The sequence below is a fragment of the Saimiri boliviensis genome, chromosome 10 (assembly GCF_048565385.1).
Source record: "Saimiri boliviensis isolate mSaiBol1 chromosome 10, mSaiBol1.pri, whole genome shotgun sequence".
NCBI classification, from domain to species: domain Eukaryota; kingdom Metazoa; phylum Chordata; class Mammalia; order Primates; family Cebidae; genus Saimiri; species Saimiri boliviensis.
This window is the reverse complement of record NC_133458.1, coordinates 6,291,961-6,310,783: the sequence shown is the minus strand read 5'-3', so window position 1 is coordinate 6,310,783 and position 18,823 is coordinate 6,291,961. Positions and strand designations below refer to the sequence as shown.

General features: G+C 43.6%; 1 protein-coding gene across 7 annotated transcripts in view; it reads left to right on the top strand.

Annotated features, from left to right (window-relative positions):
* Positions 1-18,823, top strand: part of ACTR3B (actin related protein 3B) — a 103,940-nt gene that overhangs the window by 49,298 nt on the left and 35,819 nt on the right. For 5 of the 7 annotated variants that reach the window (XM_074378870.1, XM_039472908.2, XM_074378872.1 and 2 more), the window contains 3 exons: positions 10,551-10,646; positions 12,484-12,591; positions 15,972-16,115. In XM_074378870.1, coding sequence (XP_074234971.1) covers positions 10,551-10,646; positions 12,484-12,591; positions 15,972-16,115 — 348 coding nt within the window. Of the gene's footprint in view, positions 1-7,424; positions 7,457-10,550; positions 10,647-12,483; positions 12,592-15,971; positions 16,116-18,823 lie in introns of those variants that run through there. The other 2 variants (XM_074378868.1, XM_074378866.1) reach the window with 2 other exon arrangements.

The following is an 18,823-nucleotide window of genomic DNA, read 5'->3' as shown; positions in this document are numbered from 1 at the left end:
TTGGTTTTATGATAGTCATGAATTATTCATTTTTAAATCAATACCAGGTGATAATTTTACCACTGTTATGAATAAAAATGTTTATGTAGCTTGCATTCATTGATGCTTTGGTCATATGCTTCTATAGTTAAAAAAAAACCAAAACAGATTATCCTCTATGTTGTGAAAATGCCAATAAAAAGAAAATAAAGAAAAAAACCCAGATTATTCTTTTTCTCCTCTTCTCACTGCTGCACTTATCTAGTCTTAAAAACAAGAGGAAAAACCCCAGAAAAACTGGACATCCCCAGTTTAGATCTTGTTATAAATAATAGTTTGAGACACTTTTGATTACATTTGTCTCCTAAAGGAATAATTATACCATCAGTGCTGGTGGATAGAGCTGAAATCGGAGGTTGAGGGAGATGAAGGGTTTGTGATTGTGGTACTCAGAACCCATAAGGATATGGCCCTTAATAACGCCAATTTTGATTCAAGAACCAAGAGAACATCATTATATTGTAAATATTCCCTTAAATGGAAATACATAGGTTTGCATTCTTTAAAGATGGTGAATTGTTTTTGGCAGCAAGTAATAGAAGTATAAAAAACAATAGTTTTAAAAAGTTAAGGCTTTATTTTTCTTAAATAAAATAAATTTGCAGCAGAGTCCAGTGCTGATATGGCAGCTCTCTGGTGTTGCTAAGGGTCTCTCTACTCTAGTGTCTTTAATACATGGCTTTCATTCTAAGGATGCCTTATAATCACAAGTTGATTACTGCAGCTCCAGCTATCACCTCTATGTCCCAGGAAGGAAGAGGGTGTTAAGGGCAGGAGGCAAGTCTACTACTTGAGTCTACCTCAGCTTTGTAAGGAGCTTTCCTGGCAACCATACTCCAGCTTGTGTGTCTTACTGGCCAGAGCTTACTTAGTCATCCCTGTCCACAGGGAAGTCTGGGAAATGCTTTTTTTCTGGGCCTGTTGACATTTCCCATAATAGATCAGTGGTCTGTCAGTAACGAACTTGCAGTGTTGGTAAATGTATCTCACAATGCCTGCCATAATGGTGTCACTCGCAGGTGTGAAGACAGCGGCAAAGCAAAGATTCAGCCACTCTGGCTGGATTTTACCTATCTGGAGTGTCATCCACGTTAGGGAGCCGCTGGCTGGGAGGAAGCTGTGGCAAGATGTGCTGTGTCTGCTGCTTGGCATTGCCATCTTGCTGCTGTAAGTCTCTGTCTGTGGATAAAATACATTAGGAAGTTATATTGGGAGTTTGTGTGATCTTGCCCCGCAGCCATAACTTAGAGTTTAACACTAAATGTAGAGATTATTTCCCCTCTTCATTATAGTAGAATTGTAAGTATGAGATAGAAAATTTGGAAGATATCTATGGGACTTTTTATAGTCTTAGCACATTAACATAGGTACTGTTGACATTTAGTATATTTTCATTTAATCTTTTTACCCGTTTTAAAAATGATTTTTACACTCAATATTGTACTCCTCATTTTCTTACAGTTTTCATAGCCCTCATTTTAACAGCTATGTTATTATCTAATAGGTATTTCCTGCGTAGCGGTTCCACTATTTTTGGATATTTTCTTGGTTTTGTAAGAAACAATCTTTGTGCATACAGTTTTCCTATATTTTGGGTATTTTTTTTAATTTAAAAAGAACGAGCAGTGTTTGATTATGGAGTTCAGCGATGTTAATAATTGTCTTAGTCTGTGCACAGTGTGCCATGTTAGACCGCCATCAGCACTGAACAAGAGGCTTGCTTTCTTTGTACTCTTGTCAGCGTTAGTATCATTTTTTATTATTTAATGGATTAAAATTTACCTTATGCTTTAAATTTGCATTTTTGATAGCTTTGACCTTATACATTTTTCTGCATGTTAGTCGTATGTCCTCTTTCGCGAGTTGTCCACTCATGCCCTGTGCTCTTTTACATATCATTGTTTTATTGCTTTTCTTGTTGCTGTGATTTCTGTGAACTTTGTTTTTAAAATTTTTTTATTCTAAAATATACACAACAGAATTTACCATTTGAACCATTTTTTAATGTACAGCCTGGTGGCATTAGCACATTCACACAATATTGCCACTGTCTGTCTCCAGAAGCCTTTTCATCTTTTCAAACTCAAACTCTTGTCTCCGTTGAACACAAATTCTGTTACTCCTTTATCTGCCCCTGGAGTGCCCATTTTGCTTCCTGTCTCTCTAGGGCCCACATATAAATGGAATCATATAGTGTTTGTCCTTTTGTGACTAGCTTATTTCACTTAGCTAGAGTCTTCAAGGTTCATCCATGTTGAAGTGTGTGTCAACGTTTCCTTCCTTTCTAAGTCTGAATAATATTCCATTGTGCGTAAATGCCACATTCTGCTTATTCTCTGGACGCTTTTGTATAATCAAGATAGAAAGCTGCTTTTGTTGTTATATTTGCAGCAGGTTACTTTTCTCAGTTAATTTTTTGCCTTTCTCTTTTGTTGGACATACATAAGTTTAAATTTGTATGTAGTAAAACCCATTTTCCTTTGATATTTCTATTTAATCGTCATCCATCCAGGGATTTATTTGGATCATCATTTCACCCTGAACTTAGACCCAGGGAGAATGCAGGGAGCCAGGGTTAATGTCATTGCTGTTGGTGGTGTCTTCCTGCTGTTCTCTTTTTGCTTCAGGTTAAATAGGCAGCTCTTTGCTAGGAGGCAAGAAACGTTCCCCAGCTGTACTCATAACTCTTCATCCCTTCTTAACCTTTCTCTCCTGATGCTTCTCCACCTCTTCTCAGTTTCAATGCTTTGTTTGTTTCACTTATAATTATGCTTGGGTTCCTAGTCTACTCAGTTTTAATGCTTTATTTCACTTATAATTATGCTTGGGTTCCTATTTAAGATGAGAAATAACTTTATAGGGATTTCTTTAGTTAATAAGTTATTTCTTCTGGAATGAGATACAATATTGGCAATTATGGCCATTTATTGAGTACTTTTTTTTTTTTTTTTTTTTTTTGGTGAGATGGAGTCCTGCTCTGTCGCCAGGCTGGAGTGCAGTGGTGTTATCCCGATTCACTGCCACCTCTGCCTCCTGGGTTCAAGCGATTCTCCTGCCTCAGCCTCCCCAGTAGCTGGGACTACAGGCGCATGCCACCAGGCCCGGTTAATTTTTTGTATTTTTATTAGAGACGGAGTTTTACCCTGTTGGCCAGGATGTTCTCGATCTGATGTCATGATCCCCCCACCTCGGCCTCCCAAATTGCTGAGATTACAGGCGTGAGCCACCGTGCCCGACCTATTGAGTACTTATACGTGCCTGATCCCATTCTAAGTGTTTACAAGTATTAACTCATTTTTTAATCCCACCAGCAACCCTCTTAGATAGGTAATGTTATTAGGCCCATTTTTCAGATTGATAGGCGGTACCGTAAGAGAGAGATTGTACAAACTACTGTTGGAAGCTGCAGCTCTTACTCATGTGCTTTAAATGAAGGAGATCTAAAGTAGTAGTCACCCATAGTTATATTATGGACTGTGTTCTGGGGAATTCACTGCTATTAGCAAATTTAATCTCCTCAGCCCCTGAGTAGGCACACTGAAATCAGTAACATGCTGTGGAGTGCTTTTTAGGTTCCCTGTTTGCAGGCTGTATTTGATCAAGTATGACTTCGTTATTCTTTCTTCCACGTTTTGAGATGCTTTCCTCTCTCCCATCCAGGAATTGATGGATACTAATTGCAGTGACTAAAACTTACTTGGGGCAGCATGTTTGAACTTTGCACCAGCTTCTGTGCCAGAGTTTAAAGTGCCAGGCTGGTTGATAGGTAGATTTGCTTGCTTGTTGTTTGAAGAAGTGATACAGACAGTGCAGAGCTGAGAAGGTGCTGGAGGATTTCTAGGAAGCGTGCCCCCTTGCCTCTTTCCTGCTTGGGGGAAGCCGCCCTTACCAGTTCTTAGCCAGGGGTGATTGTGTGTAGGCATATGGGTTAGCACACACTTATTTTACACAAATGGTAACACAATATATATACTGTTACACATCTTGGATTTTTTTTTTTTTTTTTTTTGAGACGGAGTTTCGCTCTTGTTACCCAGGCTGGAGTGCAATGGCGCGATCTCGGCTCACCGCAACCTCCGCCTCCTGGGTTCAGGCAATTCTCCTGCCTCAGCCTCCTGAGTAGCTGGGATTACAGGCATGCACCACCACGCCCAGCTAATTTTTGTATTTTTAGTAGAGACGGGATTTCACCATGTTGACCAGGATGGTCTCGATCTCTTGACCTCGTGATCCACCCGCCTCGGCCTCCCAAAGTGCTGGGATTACAGGCTTGAGCCACCGCGCCCGGCCACATCTTGGATTTTTAATTAAATGTGTGTGTGTGTGTGTGTGTGTGTGTGTGTTTGTGTGTTTTGGTTTAAATTGTAAAAAGAATACCTGTTACTATTTGTACCCTATTAGCCATTTTTAAGTGTATAGTTTAATAATGTTAACTGTTGTGTAAGAGATTCTAGAACTTTTCATCTTGCAGAACTGAAACTCTACACCAGGCGTCCCCAAACTACGGCCCGCGGGCCGCATGCGGCCCTCCGCCATACTTCAGGAAGGGGCACCTCTTTCATTGGTGGTCAGTGAGAGGAGCACAGTATGTGGCGGCCCTCCAACGGTCTGAGGGACAGTGAACTGGCCCCCTGTGCAAAAAGTTTGGGGACGCCTGCTCTACACTCATTGAACAACTCCACATTACTTCCCTTCTCCCCACATTTTGTTGTTTTTTTTTTTGAGACAGAGTGTAGCTCTTGTTGCCTAGGCTGGAGTGCAGTGGCACCATCTTGGCTCACTGCAGCCTCCACCTCCCCGGTTTTAAGTGTTTCTCCTGCTCCGCCTCATGAGTTGCTGGAATTAAAGGCACACACCACCATCCTCAGCTAATGTTTGTATTTTTAGTAGAGAGGAGGTTTCCCCATGTTGACCAGGCTGGTCTCAAACTCCTCCACCCACCTCAGCCTCCCACCAAAGCCCTGGTGTTACAGGAGTGAGCCACTGTGCCTGGACTGTTTTTTATTTTTATTTTTATTTTTGAGAGGGAATCTCTATGTCAGGGGTTCCCAAACTACGGCCCGTGGGCCGCATGAGGCCATTTATCCCGCCGCCGCCACACTTCAGGAAGGGGCACCTCTTTCATTGGTGGTCAGTGAGAGGAGCACAGTATGTGGTGGCACCGCAAAGCGCGGCATGCTCACGTACAGTACTACTTCCAGTGATGCAGGACGCACGCGTCACGACTCCGGAAGCACGTCATATGACGCACATCCGGTCTGTGGCTGCAGCGCACCACATCACCGGAAGCAGTGTGAAATAACAGCAGAAGTAGGAAGAAAGGCAAAGCACTGTAACAATTACTGCACAGTATGGTGGCCCCCATACTCCCTCAAATGTACAACAACATAATGGCCCCTATAACCTCCCCTTGCCCAAAAGTCTCCCCCAACATTACTACACACCATGTTTCCCCTATTATAAGACCCTATCTTATATTAATTTTACCCCCAAAAGACGGGGGCTGTCTTATTTTTAGGAGGTGTCTTATAATAGGGGAAACATGCAGCAGTGGGCTTCCCACGGAAGAGGCCCACCGCTGCTGCAGATGTCCAGGATGCTGTATATACAGTGTCACAGGCTGCTCACTGCCATCCCTGTATACAGCACTGGAGGCGGTGCTGGGCCTGTGACACTGTATACCGCTGTCTGGGATAGTGGAGGCAGCAGCGCTGGCTGTGAAGGGTGTCACACCTTGCATAGTCCGGCCCTCCAATGGTCTGAGGGACAGTGAACTGGCCCCCTGTGTAAAAAGTTTGGGGACCCCTGCTCTATGTTGTCGAGGCTGGAGTACAGTGGCTGTTCACAGGTGCAGTCATACAGCCTCGAACTCCTGGGCTGGAGTGATCCTCCTGCCTCAGCCTCCTTGAGTAGCTGGGACTACAGGCACATACCCGGCTACCACACCTTGTTTAAAAATAGTTTTAGTCATGTCATGGTTGCTCATGCCTGTAATCCCAGCACTTTGGGAGGTTGAGGTGAGTGGATCACTTGAGGTCTGGAGTTCAAGACCAGCCTGGCCAACATAGTGGAACCCTGTCTCTATTAAAAATACAAAATTTAACTGAGCGTGACAGTACCTGACTGTAATCCTAGCTACTCCAGAGGCAGAGGCAGGAGAATGCATGAATTCTGGGAGGTGGAGTCTCCTAGACAGCTGAGGTTGCACCATTGCACTCGAGGCTGGGTAACAGAGTGAGAATCTGTCTCAAAATAAAAAAGTTTTTATTGAAAATTGCTGATGCAGAAGGATGTTTAAGAATGTATATGGAATGGAGATACCTTTCTCTTTTTCATTTAACAATTCATCATAGAGATCGTTTCTTCATAGACTTCTTTTTTTAAATTGTTGCAAAGTGTTACCTTTTCTAAATGTAGCATAATTTATTAGTTCCTTAGTGATGGGTATTTAGGTTGTTATTGATCTTCTGATACAGTGTTGACTTTTTACCTTTCTGAGCTACTTTGTTTTAGTTGGGTCTCAACCTCAGAATGTAATTTGATTTTGTTTTTAACTGAAAGACTTTTAGTAGTGGAATTTCTCATTTATTAATTTTAGTAATAGCAGCTCACTTCCATTGAACACATCTGTGTGCCCAGTACCGCTCTAAGCACATTATTTAGACTGCCTTTAATCTTTCCAACTCTATGAATTAGGTACTAATTACCACCACTTTACCCATGAGGAGATTCAGGGAGAGAGAGAGCGAGAGGAAATAACTTCCTAAGCCTAGTAAAGTGGAAGTCTGGGATTTGACCCCAGTCCGTTTGACTTCAGATCTCTTTTTTTTTTTTTTTTTTTTTTTCTTGAGACGGAGTTTCGCTCTTGTTGCCCAGGCTGGAGTGCAATGGCGCGATCTCGGCTCACCGCAACCTCCGCCTCCTGGGTTCAGGCAATTCTCCTGCCTCAGCCTCCTGAGTAGCTGGGATTACAGGCACACGCCACCATGCCCAGCTAATTTTTAGTATTTTTAGTAGAGACGGGGTTTCACCATGTTGACCAGGTTGGTCTCGATCTCTCGACCTTGTGATCCACCCGCCTTGGCCTCCCAAAGTGCTGGGATTACAGGCTTGAGCCACCGCGCCCGGCCGACTTCAGATCTCTTAACCAGACTGGTATGGCATGCTACTGTGTGACAGATATGTTTGGTCTTAATTTAACTATTTAAAAAAAATGTTATGCTTCATGTTAATGTGTTTTATTTATGTTTTAGTATTTTTTAACTGCAGACTTGTTTTTCTCTTTGCTTTCTATTAGGTGTGTGTTCTTAGTAATAATTAAAAGGTCTTATTTTTACATATTTTAGTATAATTTGATACATTTACCCTGTATTTGTTTAGGGGTAACTGTCTCCTTCTTGCTGTAATCAGTGACCAGGTTGGTATTGCCACATATTCTTGCCTCCCCTTTCTTCCCTTCACCACTTGCTTTTGATTAATTATGTTACTAAACTTATTCCAATGTTAACGTTTTAACTATATGTTTACTAATGCCTCTGATACTTTGTCAGTTTTAAAAAACACCTTTTGATTCCACTGTAAGAGGCAAGTGTCTTTATACTCTCTCCTTTCCTTGTACACTGCTCAAATTGATATTATTTTTTTCTGTTAAAATTTATAACATTTACATTCTGTTCTGTAATTCCCAGAAAAGGAAAGTCTTTTATTTTTTTGAGACCGAGTCTCACTCCGTTGCCCAGGCTGGAGTGCAGTGGTGCTATTATCAGCTCGTTGCAACCTCCGCCTCTTGGGTTCAAGCAGTTCTCCTGCCTCAGCCTCCCGAGTAGCTAAGACTACAGGTGCGCACCACCATGCCCAGCTAATTTTTATATTTTTAGTAGAGATGGGGTTTCACCATGTTGACCAGGCTGCTTTCCAACTCCTGACCTCAAGTGATCCACCTGCCTTAGTCCCCCAAAGTGCTGGGATTACAGGCGTGAGCCACTGTACCTGGCCGAAGAAAAGTCTTTAGTTCTACATCTTAAATGGCTTCATTGCTCACTATAAGTCTTTTGCTGGACTTTGTGGATTCTTCTTGATTGGATAAAGTTTATCCTCTAATAGTTCATGAACCCATAAATTTTGACTCATGGGAATGAAATTTTCTAAGTTCTTGTATGTTTAAGGATCTATAGTTTGGTACTCCTTAGTATTTTATTTTATATTTTTTTAATTGACACATAATAATTGTGCATATTTATGGGGTACAGTGATGTTTTGATACATATAATGTGTGGGTATCGGATCAGGGTAATTAGCATATCCATCATCTCAAACATTAGATATTTTGATTTTGTAGCATATTTGATTGACAATGTGGTCAGATGTAGAATTCTTGGATTGTACCTTCTTCCCTTGAGGACTCTCTAAGTGTGGCCTCATGTGTCCTAGTGTTAAATGTAGCTGTGTTGAAGGTTGAGGCTGACTGTACTTTTCCTGTCTCAGTGGTACATTAGTCTACTCGGCTGCTGTAATTTTCTTATACCACAGGTTGGGTGGCTTAAACAGCAGACTGTTAAGTTATTTTCTCACAGTTCTGGAGTGTTAGTAGCCCAAGATGGAGGTGCCGTCGGGTTTGGCTCCTGGCGCGGCCCTCTTCTTGGTCACCTTTCCTGCTGTGTTCTCACATGCCTTTCCCCTGTGTGAGCATAGAGAGGGGAGAGAACAGGAGAGAGACTGATTTCTGGTGTCTCTTCCTCTTCTTATAAGACCATCCTCCAATCCTATCAAATTCGGGCCCCACCCTTATGACCTCAGGTAACCATGATTACCTCTTGAGAGGCCCTATTTCCATTTACAGTACATTGGGAGTTAGGGCTTAATATATGAATTAGAGGTGGGGGGGTGTGCAGTTCATTCATAATAAAGGATAATGTAGATGTTTTGCCACAAGGTCCAGAGACCTTCTGTTTTTTCAGTTTTAAATATGAGATATAGACCCATGTTTGTTAATGTGGAAAAATGTTCATAGTATATTGTTGAATGACAAAAATCAGGTTTATTCTTTTTATATTTCTGTTATACTGTCATTTCCTCCTGTTTGATGATGGTTATTGTTTTAAAATAGATACTTGGATTCTTGGAAATGTCTTTTTTTTTTTTTTTTTTTTTTTTTGAGATGGAGTTTCCCTCTTGTTACCCAGGCTGGAGTGCAATGGCGTGATCTCGGCTCACCGCAACCTCCGCCTCCTGGGTTCAGGCAATTCTCCTGCCTCAGCCTCCTGAGTAGCTGGGATTACAGGCACGCGCCACCATGCCCAGCTAATTTTTTGTATTTTTAGTAGAGACGGGGTTTCACCATGTTGACCAGGATGGTCTCGATCTCTTGACCTTGTGATCCACCTGCCTCGGCCTCCCAAAGTGCTGGGATTACAGGCTTGAGCCACCGTGTCCGGCTCTTGGAAATGTCTTTAGAAATTCTTGGGAATTTTTATCTGCTTTGTTTTAATATTTTTCCGGATATTCTCTCCCCTCCTCCCCTCCTCCCCTCCCTTTCTGGTCTTGCTGTGTCACCCAAGTTGGAGTGTAGTGGTACAGTCTTGGCTCACTGTAGCCTTCACTTCCGAGGCTCAAATGTTCTCACCTCAGCCTCCCCAGTAGCTAGGATCACAGGCATTTGGCTGAGTTTTAAATATTTTCATGGAGGTGGTGTCTTTCTGTATTGCCCAGGCTGGTCTCAAACTCCTGGGCTCAAGTCATCCTCCCTCCTCAGCCTTCTAAAATGCTAGGATTATAGGTGTGAGGTACCACGCCTGGCCCTAGGTATGTGTTTTTTTGTCTGCCATTTGTTTTTCCTATTTTCTTTGTCCCTTTTCTTTGAGTATTTTTATATGACTGTTGACTGGCTTCTTTGTGCCGCTTACTCGTCTTTGAATGAGCAGAGTTCTTCCTGGACTAATGGCGTGTGGGTAGGCTGGGGAGGTCCTGGGTAGTGTCTGGGGGAAGCTGTGCTCTGCCCTGGCCTCTTCCTTTGCCACTGGACTGAAGGGTGCTTGGCCTGACCTTGCCTGCTCTGCCACCCTGTGGCTTCTCACCCCAGGCCTGTCCCGAGCCAAGGCTTGCTGCTCCTCCAGCTCTCCTGTGCTGAGACCTGAAGTCACCAGTTCGCCTTTGGTGTCCTCATTTGTCTTGGCTGTGTTTTCACAACCCTTGGCAGCTTGCTTCTGGGATATTCAGTTTCAGGGTGTTTAGGTGTTATGTTATCAAAGATAGAGTTTCTTTTTCTGTAACTTGTTCTTATTTTGGGTGGGTAATAAGAACAGAAGCCTTCAGAGAGATATTTACTCTGCTGCCTCAAAGCTTTTAAGGCTCACAGCCAGATTTCTTTAATCACTTCAGGCATCCTCTAGCTGTAAAATTAGGGAAGTGTATAATGTCCTTGCTAACATACTTTCAGGTTAACCTGTTTATGGTTCTGATGTATTTACATGAAATTTGGGTAAACACTAAATATAGTGAATGTTTTCTTACAGACAGAACCTCCACTCAATACACCAGAAAACAGAGAGTATCTTGCAGAAATTATGTTTGAATCATTTAATGTACCAGGACTCTACATTGCAGTTCAGGTAAAAAGATATTTTTGTGATTCTCAAAGCCCCTGAGCTGTCTAGTAGTGGAAGAGATGGTGACTCCCAAGGTTCTCTGCCGGAAGACTGTGCTGTGCGCTCTTCCTTTTCTCACTCCCTCCGCCTGCTCCTCGCACCACCCCGCCCCCCCCCCCCCCACGCCATCCAGGACCATAGAGGACATGTCCCATGACTTCTCTTTTTATATTTATGTCATTGGTATAGACGTCATCTGGCTCTTTTTACATGCATTAAAGTCTAATGCATTTTTATCTGATAGAGTGACAAGATATGGGTGCTGTTTCTTTTGGCATCTTTGACTTACTTTGATCAGAAAAACAAATGCCTTTAGAGGTTTCCCCTATCTGATTTTTGGGTTTTGGGCTCCTATTCGTCCTGGTGTACTGTCTTGCTTCTGAGGGACCTTGTGTTTTCATGAGCTTGCAGAGCTTGTTCTGAAGCTGCGGGTTTTTGGTGTGATGTTTTTTGGTTGCATTTGGTCATTATTTGCCTGCCACCTTATGTAAGGGAATTGACTGAAATTTATGGGATAAATAAAATGCGTGTTGCCCCAATGTTTTCTGCATAATACTAGTCACTTCTAAGGAGGAGGTGGAGGAAGAGTTCCACAGAGAAATGAATTTGGGTGGTGCTACATCCTGCAGCTTTCTTGTGCTGATTCACAGTGCCTGTCAGCATAGTCCAGGCTCTGAGGTTTCCGGTGTTGAAATCTATGTATTCTAGCACTTCCAAATGCATTTAACCCCAAATCTTCCCCTGCCCAAGTTATTTATATTCCATGGAATTGGAGACATAAGACTGGTGGTTCTCAGAGTGGTCTGTGCATCAAGTTTACCTGGAGAATGTTTTTTAAAGTACAGATTTCGGGCTTCATCTATGGCCAGGGTTTTCCACCCTCAGTGCTTTGGGCTGGGTAGTCCTTTGTTGTGGGTGGTGCACTGTGCATTGCAGGGTGTTTAGCAGCATCCCTGGCCTCTGCCCAGTAGAAGACAGCAGCCCCACCTTGAGCCTCCCTGCCCCAACAAAGAAAATGGTACCAGACTTTGCCAGATGTCCCTTTCGGGGCAAAATTTTATTTGGTTGAAAAATTGCCCTGTACCATCCAGATTAGAATTTCTGGGTGTGAGGCCTGGTAATCTGTATTTTAAACAACTCTACAAGTGACCTCATTGCCAATCTGTGGTCCACACTGGAAACCAGTGAATTAGAAATTAAAATCTTGTGATTCTATAATGAAACATTTTTCTCACTGGCTTTTCTTTGTAAAGCTTTAGGTTTCTTTTTTCTTTCTTTTTTTTTTTTTGAGACAAGATCTCATTGTGTTGTCCAGGGTGGAGTGCAGTGGTGCATATGGCTCACTGCAGCCTCGACCTTCTGGGCTCAAGGGATCCTCCCACCTCAGCCTCCCAAGTAGCTCGGGGTGCAGATGCAGGCCACCATGTCTGGCAAATTTTTGTGTTTTTTGTTGAGATGGAGTTTTGCCATGTTGCCCAGGCTGGTCTTGAACTTTTGGCTCAAGTGATCTGCCTGCATTGGCCTACTAAAGTATTGGGATTACAGGCATGAGCCACCACACTCGGCCAGCTTTCTTTATTGAAAACTTGACTCCTACAGTTTTAAGTATTCAAAGTTTTCATGTTAGTTGTCCAAGTTGGAACTGGAATTTGAGGGATAGGGGTTAGAGGATGGATAGGAAACGGAAAGAGCTACTCAGACATATTAAGAGAGTTTGTTGACTGGATCTGGTAGGAGCAGGCAGATGCTTGAGAAAGAGTTCCCGTGTGCGAGTAAGTGGTTTCCATGTCTTTTTCCCCAGGCAGTGCTGGCCTTGGCGGCGTCTTGGACATCTCGACAAGTGGGTGAACGTACGTTAACGGGGATAGTCATTGACAGCGGAGATGGAGTCACCCATGTTATCCCAGTGGTAAGCAGGATAGTTAATATGTAACTCTCTATAGGCTTAACACCTGATTTGAGGTAAGGACGGAAATAATTAAAAAAAAAACCCTTCTGTAATGAAAATACATTTTAGATGATAGTTTTACTTAGAAAAGGTAATAAAAGTCTTAAAAACCCAATTGTATGGGAAAGAATGAAAAAGATGGCCAGTATTTCTGGCTTGAGGAATTTTAAATTCAGTGGCATATTTCTACTGTCAGAATGTCAAGAATGTCCAGGATGTCTCTGGATCTTCAGAGCCTCTGCTTGATCCCTGTGGGTTTAACATCAACAAGAACATTTTCCTGGCTTATGATTCTTCCATGTTCGGAGATAGGTGACATTTTGGATGTCCCGTTTGGTGCAGCGTGTGTCCATTTGAAGGAGCACATCTGTGTCTGCGAAAAGATGGGAATGGCTTTAACAAGCTCAGGCTTGGAAGAATTGCTTCTTGTTTTAAACATTTATTTAAAAACCAAGAAGGGGAGAGTGTAATTTTGGCGTGCAGAAGGCTCTGCAATACCAGTTTTTAGTTTTAATTTTCAAAATATTAGAGAAGTGATTACTAATTTGGGTTTCAAGAGATCTCTGAATTGTTCTTTTGGTCCAATGGGCTATTTAAAGGAATTATTTAAAATTTATTTATTTGGAAAATGTATCGGAACTGTCTGAAGAGGGTATTCAGAGAAAAGTCAGACTCATCCTGTCTTCCTCCTGTGAGGTCTCCTCTTTAGGAACCACCATTGCTAGTTACTTCTGTATGTTACAGATATGTTTCTGCATACGCTTATGGGTATGTGTATATATTCACATATACATACAGCTCTTTTAAAATGCAAATTAGGATTTAAAAAAACCTATTTACTTTAGTTGGAAAAATAGTCACCATTTCATTTTGAGAAGGTGATGGGATGCTGTACTAATATACTCATGCTTTAATTCCTTAAAGGTTAGGAATCATTACAGTGGACAGGCTTAATGATCAATGTGCCTACGGTCAGGAAGAAAAAAGCCAACCTCCCATCCCCATAGCTTGTGCTCCTGCCTGTGTACCCTTCCCGTGGGAGGAGAGGTGTATACTCTGCCCTGCGAAGTGTGCACTTGACTTGAGCCCCCTTGAAGCCAGTCTCAGCACTTCTTTCCATGGAACTCGGGAAGAGTCAGTGCCCTGGGTGTGGAGCATCCCACGAACTCAGGCCACCGGCTTCCTCAGAGAGCAGGGCTCGAGATCCAAGATGAGGCTCCTGTGGGCCCCTGGCCTGCATCCCCTTTGGTTCTTTGCCTATTTCTTATGTCTGACTTAGGATAAAAAATATATTTCACAGTGTGTCCAGGCCTACTAAGAAAGTTGTTTGAAAAGATTTTTAATTGTATCTTAGTTCAGTTTTTCCCTCAGTTATAAATATTACATCTGTCATTAAAAATTTGGATAAAATAGAAAAATTTGAAGAAATTAAATTACCCCTAAACCCATCCAGAAACCCATATTATACTTTTAGTTCTATAGTCTTTTTTTTTTTTTTGAGACGGAGTTTCGCTCTTGTTACCCAGGCTGGAGTGCAATGGCGTGATCTCGGCTCACTGCAACCTCAGCCTTCTGGGTTCAAGCAATTCTCCTGCCTCAGCCTCCTGAGTAGCTGGCACTACAGACATGCACCACCATGCCCAGCTAATTTTTGTATTTTTAGTAGAGACGGGGTTTCACCTTGTTGACCAGGATGAAAACCCGATCTCTTGACCTCATGATCCACCTGCCTCGGCCTCCCAAAGTGCTGGGATTACAGGCGTGAGCCACCATGCCCGGCCCCAGTTCTATAGTCTTTAAGCTCTTTTTCTAAGACAGGTGTGTGCACACGCATAGCCACACATTTTAAACACATTTGGAATGTCTCATGTCTCGTTTGGGATTCTAACAATACAATCCTAAAGTTATATTTTGCATATTAATTTAACCCTAATTTTTTTATCTTGTGGTTAAATATTCCGTGAAAATATGTTGAGGAAGTACATAATTTATTTTTCTGTTGTTGGACATGTATCTTGTTTTAGTATTTTTACTACTGTCATGAGCTGATATTTAACAGTATTTTAGAAAATACGACATGTAATGCATAGAATATTGTAACTGTGAATAGTTTATGTGTTAGAAAGCTAATGTTATTTTTATGGGTTTAAGTTGATTTTTAATTGTACATATCTTTTATCTCCATCTTAAAATGCTTTGCGAATACTTGGACTCTGCAGAAAGGCTAAGTCTTTTTTTGCTTCTAGAAGTTAGGTACATCAGAAAAAAAGCATAGGAGGAATTCAGTAAGTTGTCCTTGCAACTTAACTGGTGACTATGTGCCATTATTAGAATGAATACGTCTGTAAAATGAAGTCAGCATGTCACTTCTGTGTTCCCTTCTGTCTCACTTGGGGATTATGGCATAGAAGCTGTGATGTGCTGTAATGTGAAACCTGGGTGTCTCTTACTGGATGATCCAGTGGTAGGCATTGTCCACTCTGATGGTCAGCATCCTGCTCCTCCCCTGTACAACAAGCGGGATGTGTGTCCAAGCCTGTGGCTCCTGTGGCAGGTGTGTGCCCACAGGAAGGCTGATGAGGGAGCTTTGGGCCTATCATTGCTGTGGGCCCGAGGACACTTGACACTGGCCCTGCCATTGATTGACCCAGGTGGTGGTCACCCTCCTTTCCTGGCCCCTCACAGACATGCCTTCACTGGCTCAGGGAGGCAGTGGAGTGACAAGCTGTGAACCCCCAAAACCAGTGCTATGTGCTGGACACACACAGTTGTACCTGAACTGTGTTACTGGCCCCTGCAGGGTATTGTTTGCCTCATATTATGGACAAATGTGTTGAGCCTGAAGCGTGTGAAACTTGCAGATGTGCAGCCGGGATTTGAATCTAGGTTGTTACAATCTAAGCCCTGTGTATTAACCAAATTGTGACTTTTAAACATAAGTAGATTTATAGTTGGCGTAACAATTTATAGAAATAAAACTTCCTTTTTGTTAGGGAAAAATTCTATTGGGTTTACTGTTCTCACAGACAGTGTTACTTTTTGGAAGTGAACTATCCTATGTGGTTTTTGTTTTCATATTCCTAATGAACACATCATTTTGGTTGCTTTTGGAGAGTGTCAGGTTATTGGAATAATCTAGAAATTTGACTATTAATGGAATTGCATACGCAGTCATTTTGAAACACCTCCAGTACTGAGGTTGCAGAGGGTGGGGATTCCATAAATGCTTGTTAGTGCCATGAGGGCAGACAGGGAGGCTGAGACAGGAAACCTGATGCGTCCAGGCCGCTCTCCACCACGGAATCACTAACATAGCTGTTCCGCCTCCTCTTCTTCCCTAGGCAGAAGGTTATGTAATTGGAAGCTGCATCAAACACATCCCGATTGCAGGTAGAGATATTACGTATTTCATTCAACAGCTGCTAAGGGAGAGGGAGGTGGGAATCCCTCCTGAGCAGTCACTGGAGACCGCAAAAGCCATTAAGGTAAAAACAGACGGGAAACCGGCTGGTTTGGGGGTGAGAGAGGTGGTGTTCTGGACACTTCCCCTAGGTGCCATCGTCCCTGCTCCTCCTCTCCTTCCTTTCCCCTTCCCATGAGTGTGGGGCTTGATTTGTTTTACCCCTTGAGTTAAGTGGGCTGAAGATGTAAAGCTTAACTTCTTCCAAACTGATGCTCTGAGGTTTCCATCTGTCACTGAGAGCAGCTTGGTAGCTGGTGCAGCGCGCCAGTGTGCAGAGGCAACATCTTCAGCTGGAGCCTTGCTGCAAGAGCCCTCAGCTACCAGAGCGCTCCTCCCACACTGCCTCCATGCTTTGCTCTAGAATTAGGAGGCAACCACAGCAGCAGAACACTGCCACGCTAGGCTCCAGAGCTGTTACACAAAATTCCCACAGGTGTGGGTGTGATTTCTGGCCATATTGCACAGTTTCTGAGTGTAGCGGAGCTTGAGCGGGGTGAGCCTGACACCCACCCTTCTCCTCACTGCCTTCCTCCCATCTCAGCACCTCATAACTGAGGCTGGTTGAAGGAAAGGAAGCATCAGAGATGATTCCCGAGGTGTTTTTAGGCCAGGAGGCACTGGCATGGGGCAGGCTCTGCAGTCGGGTACCACCTGCCCTGCTTTACCTGTGACCAGAGATTCCTGGGAGCGGGCTCTCAGTGCTGAAAAGGTGATGTGGGGGGAAGACGTGGTCCCTTCCATCTCGGGGGAAGCTTTCCTGAGGCATCATTAAACATTCTTTTTTAGACTAAAATATCTTCTAAGGGATTACCTTCTCCTTTCTTTGCCTTTCCTCAATGGTAGAACATTTGGCTATTTGAAGCTCCCTTGCTTCTTCAAATCTGTTAGAAATCTAAGTCAGAATTGAGCCCCTTCATAGTGGCTCACACCTATAATCCTAGCACTTTGGCAGGCAGAGGCAGGAGGATTGCTTGGAGCCTGAAGTTCAAGACCAGCCCAGGCAACATAGTGAGATCTCGTCTCTATTTCAAAAAAGAAAAAAAAAAAAAAAAAAAAGGGAAAGAATTGATCCTTCTGTTATTGATGCCCTCAGTGAGTCTGAGTCCTCCCTATTTCCACTGGGAATGCTGAGCGGTCCTCATGTTGGGCCTTACCTCTCCTCATGGGCTGTCTGAGTTCCCATTTGGACCCTGAAATCTGAGCTGGTGTCCCTGATGTGACTGTGTGTTACCCCCCTGTGAGGGCTGAGAGTAAAAGAGACTCTGCTTATAGCCTCCAAATCAGCTGCCTTGTCCCTGCTGTGTGGGGTAGTCCTGTTGCCTCACTTCTGTCTTTAAAGGAACAGATCCTGAAAGGCGTGGTTTAGAGTCCCACTGCCTCCCCTTACTGCATGGCCTTCTGTGGTCTTGAGCAGGCCTGAGGGAGTGTGTAATGTGAACATACCACCCTTGCAGCATGAATCCTGAACCTTAACATTAAGCCTGCTACTCTGTACCCACCTATTTGGAAGCATTTCAAGGGAAGCATTTCAGTTACGTAAATTGAGATGCCGTAGGATGTTGACCAGGCCTCTGCGGACAACCAAATGCTTTTGTCTCCAGTCTTGGTAGATTTGAGGTTGTAATCAGCTGGCCCTGTCTCTGTCTGTGTCATCAAGGAACACAGGGTTGCGTAACACTTTTTGCCTGTCGGTCTTCTTAAAATTCCGCTAGAGTATATCAAAGATACCCAGAAGATGGCATTAGAGTATGTTTCAGGGATGCTAGGAAACTTTAAACTTCATACCTCAAGAACATCTTCGGAGGTCCCCGAGAGAGCCATTCCTTCCAGTGTGTCGAGGGCCAGCTGGGCAGCCTGCCGGGTTCTTCCTGTAGGCAGCGTACTTTCAGCATCTAGTACCTGGGGGTCACCTGCAGCTTTGCTGAGGTCAGCTTTAAGGACACATGATCAACACAGAGGTGTCCGAGAGCATCAGTCACACCGGGAGACATGGTGTATACCTCAGGCTGCCTGTTGCTGAGAACCATCAGCGAGTTCTCTCGCAGCAGCGCGGCTTCAGGCCTCCCGCCTGACTTTGCTTTTCCTTTGTTTCCCGGAACCTGTCACTCTATAACCTACCATGTCATTTACTTGTTATGGTTGCGTATTGTTGTCTGACTCCCAGCTAGAGTGTCATCCCGGCAGGGATCTGTGTGTGTTTCACTCACGTGTGTATCTGAAGTGCCTAGAAAATAAATATGTGTTGATTGAGGGACTTAGAATACCCCATCAACCAGGTGCGGTACCTGAAAGCGATAGTAGTGTCGGAGGAGCTGATGAAAGTGCTGCGGCCGACTCCACAGCAGGGTAACAGCCAGCAGGTTGATAGTGGCCACCTGGCTTGTGGCCTGCCGGGACCCAAAGAAGCCGCTGCAGTCAGGCGTGAGGGTGTGGACGGTGCTGCACTTGGTAGATGAGGCTGTAGCACGCACCTCCTGGTCCAGTGTGGACAACAGAGAGGTGCCAAGGGCGGGCCTTACGGGGCGCCTGAGAGGAACAAGGCAAGACAGGGTGCTCATAGACACCTGTAGATGTCATGTCAGATAGGATCGCAGTAAAATTGGGTAGACCAAGGCTGAGATTAATAGCTCAGTTGCCAAGAAAGCAGACTTAACTGTCCAAAGTCCAAGTGTAGTCATGTGGAATGTGAGGCTTGACAGCACATCCACACTAGAGTTACAGTGGGGGTAG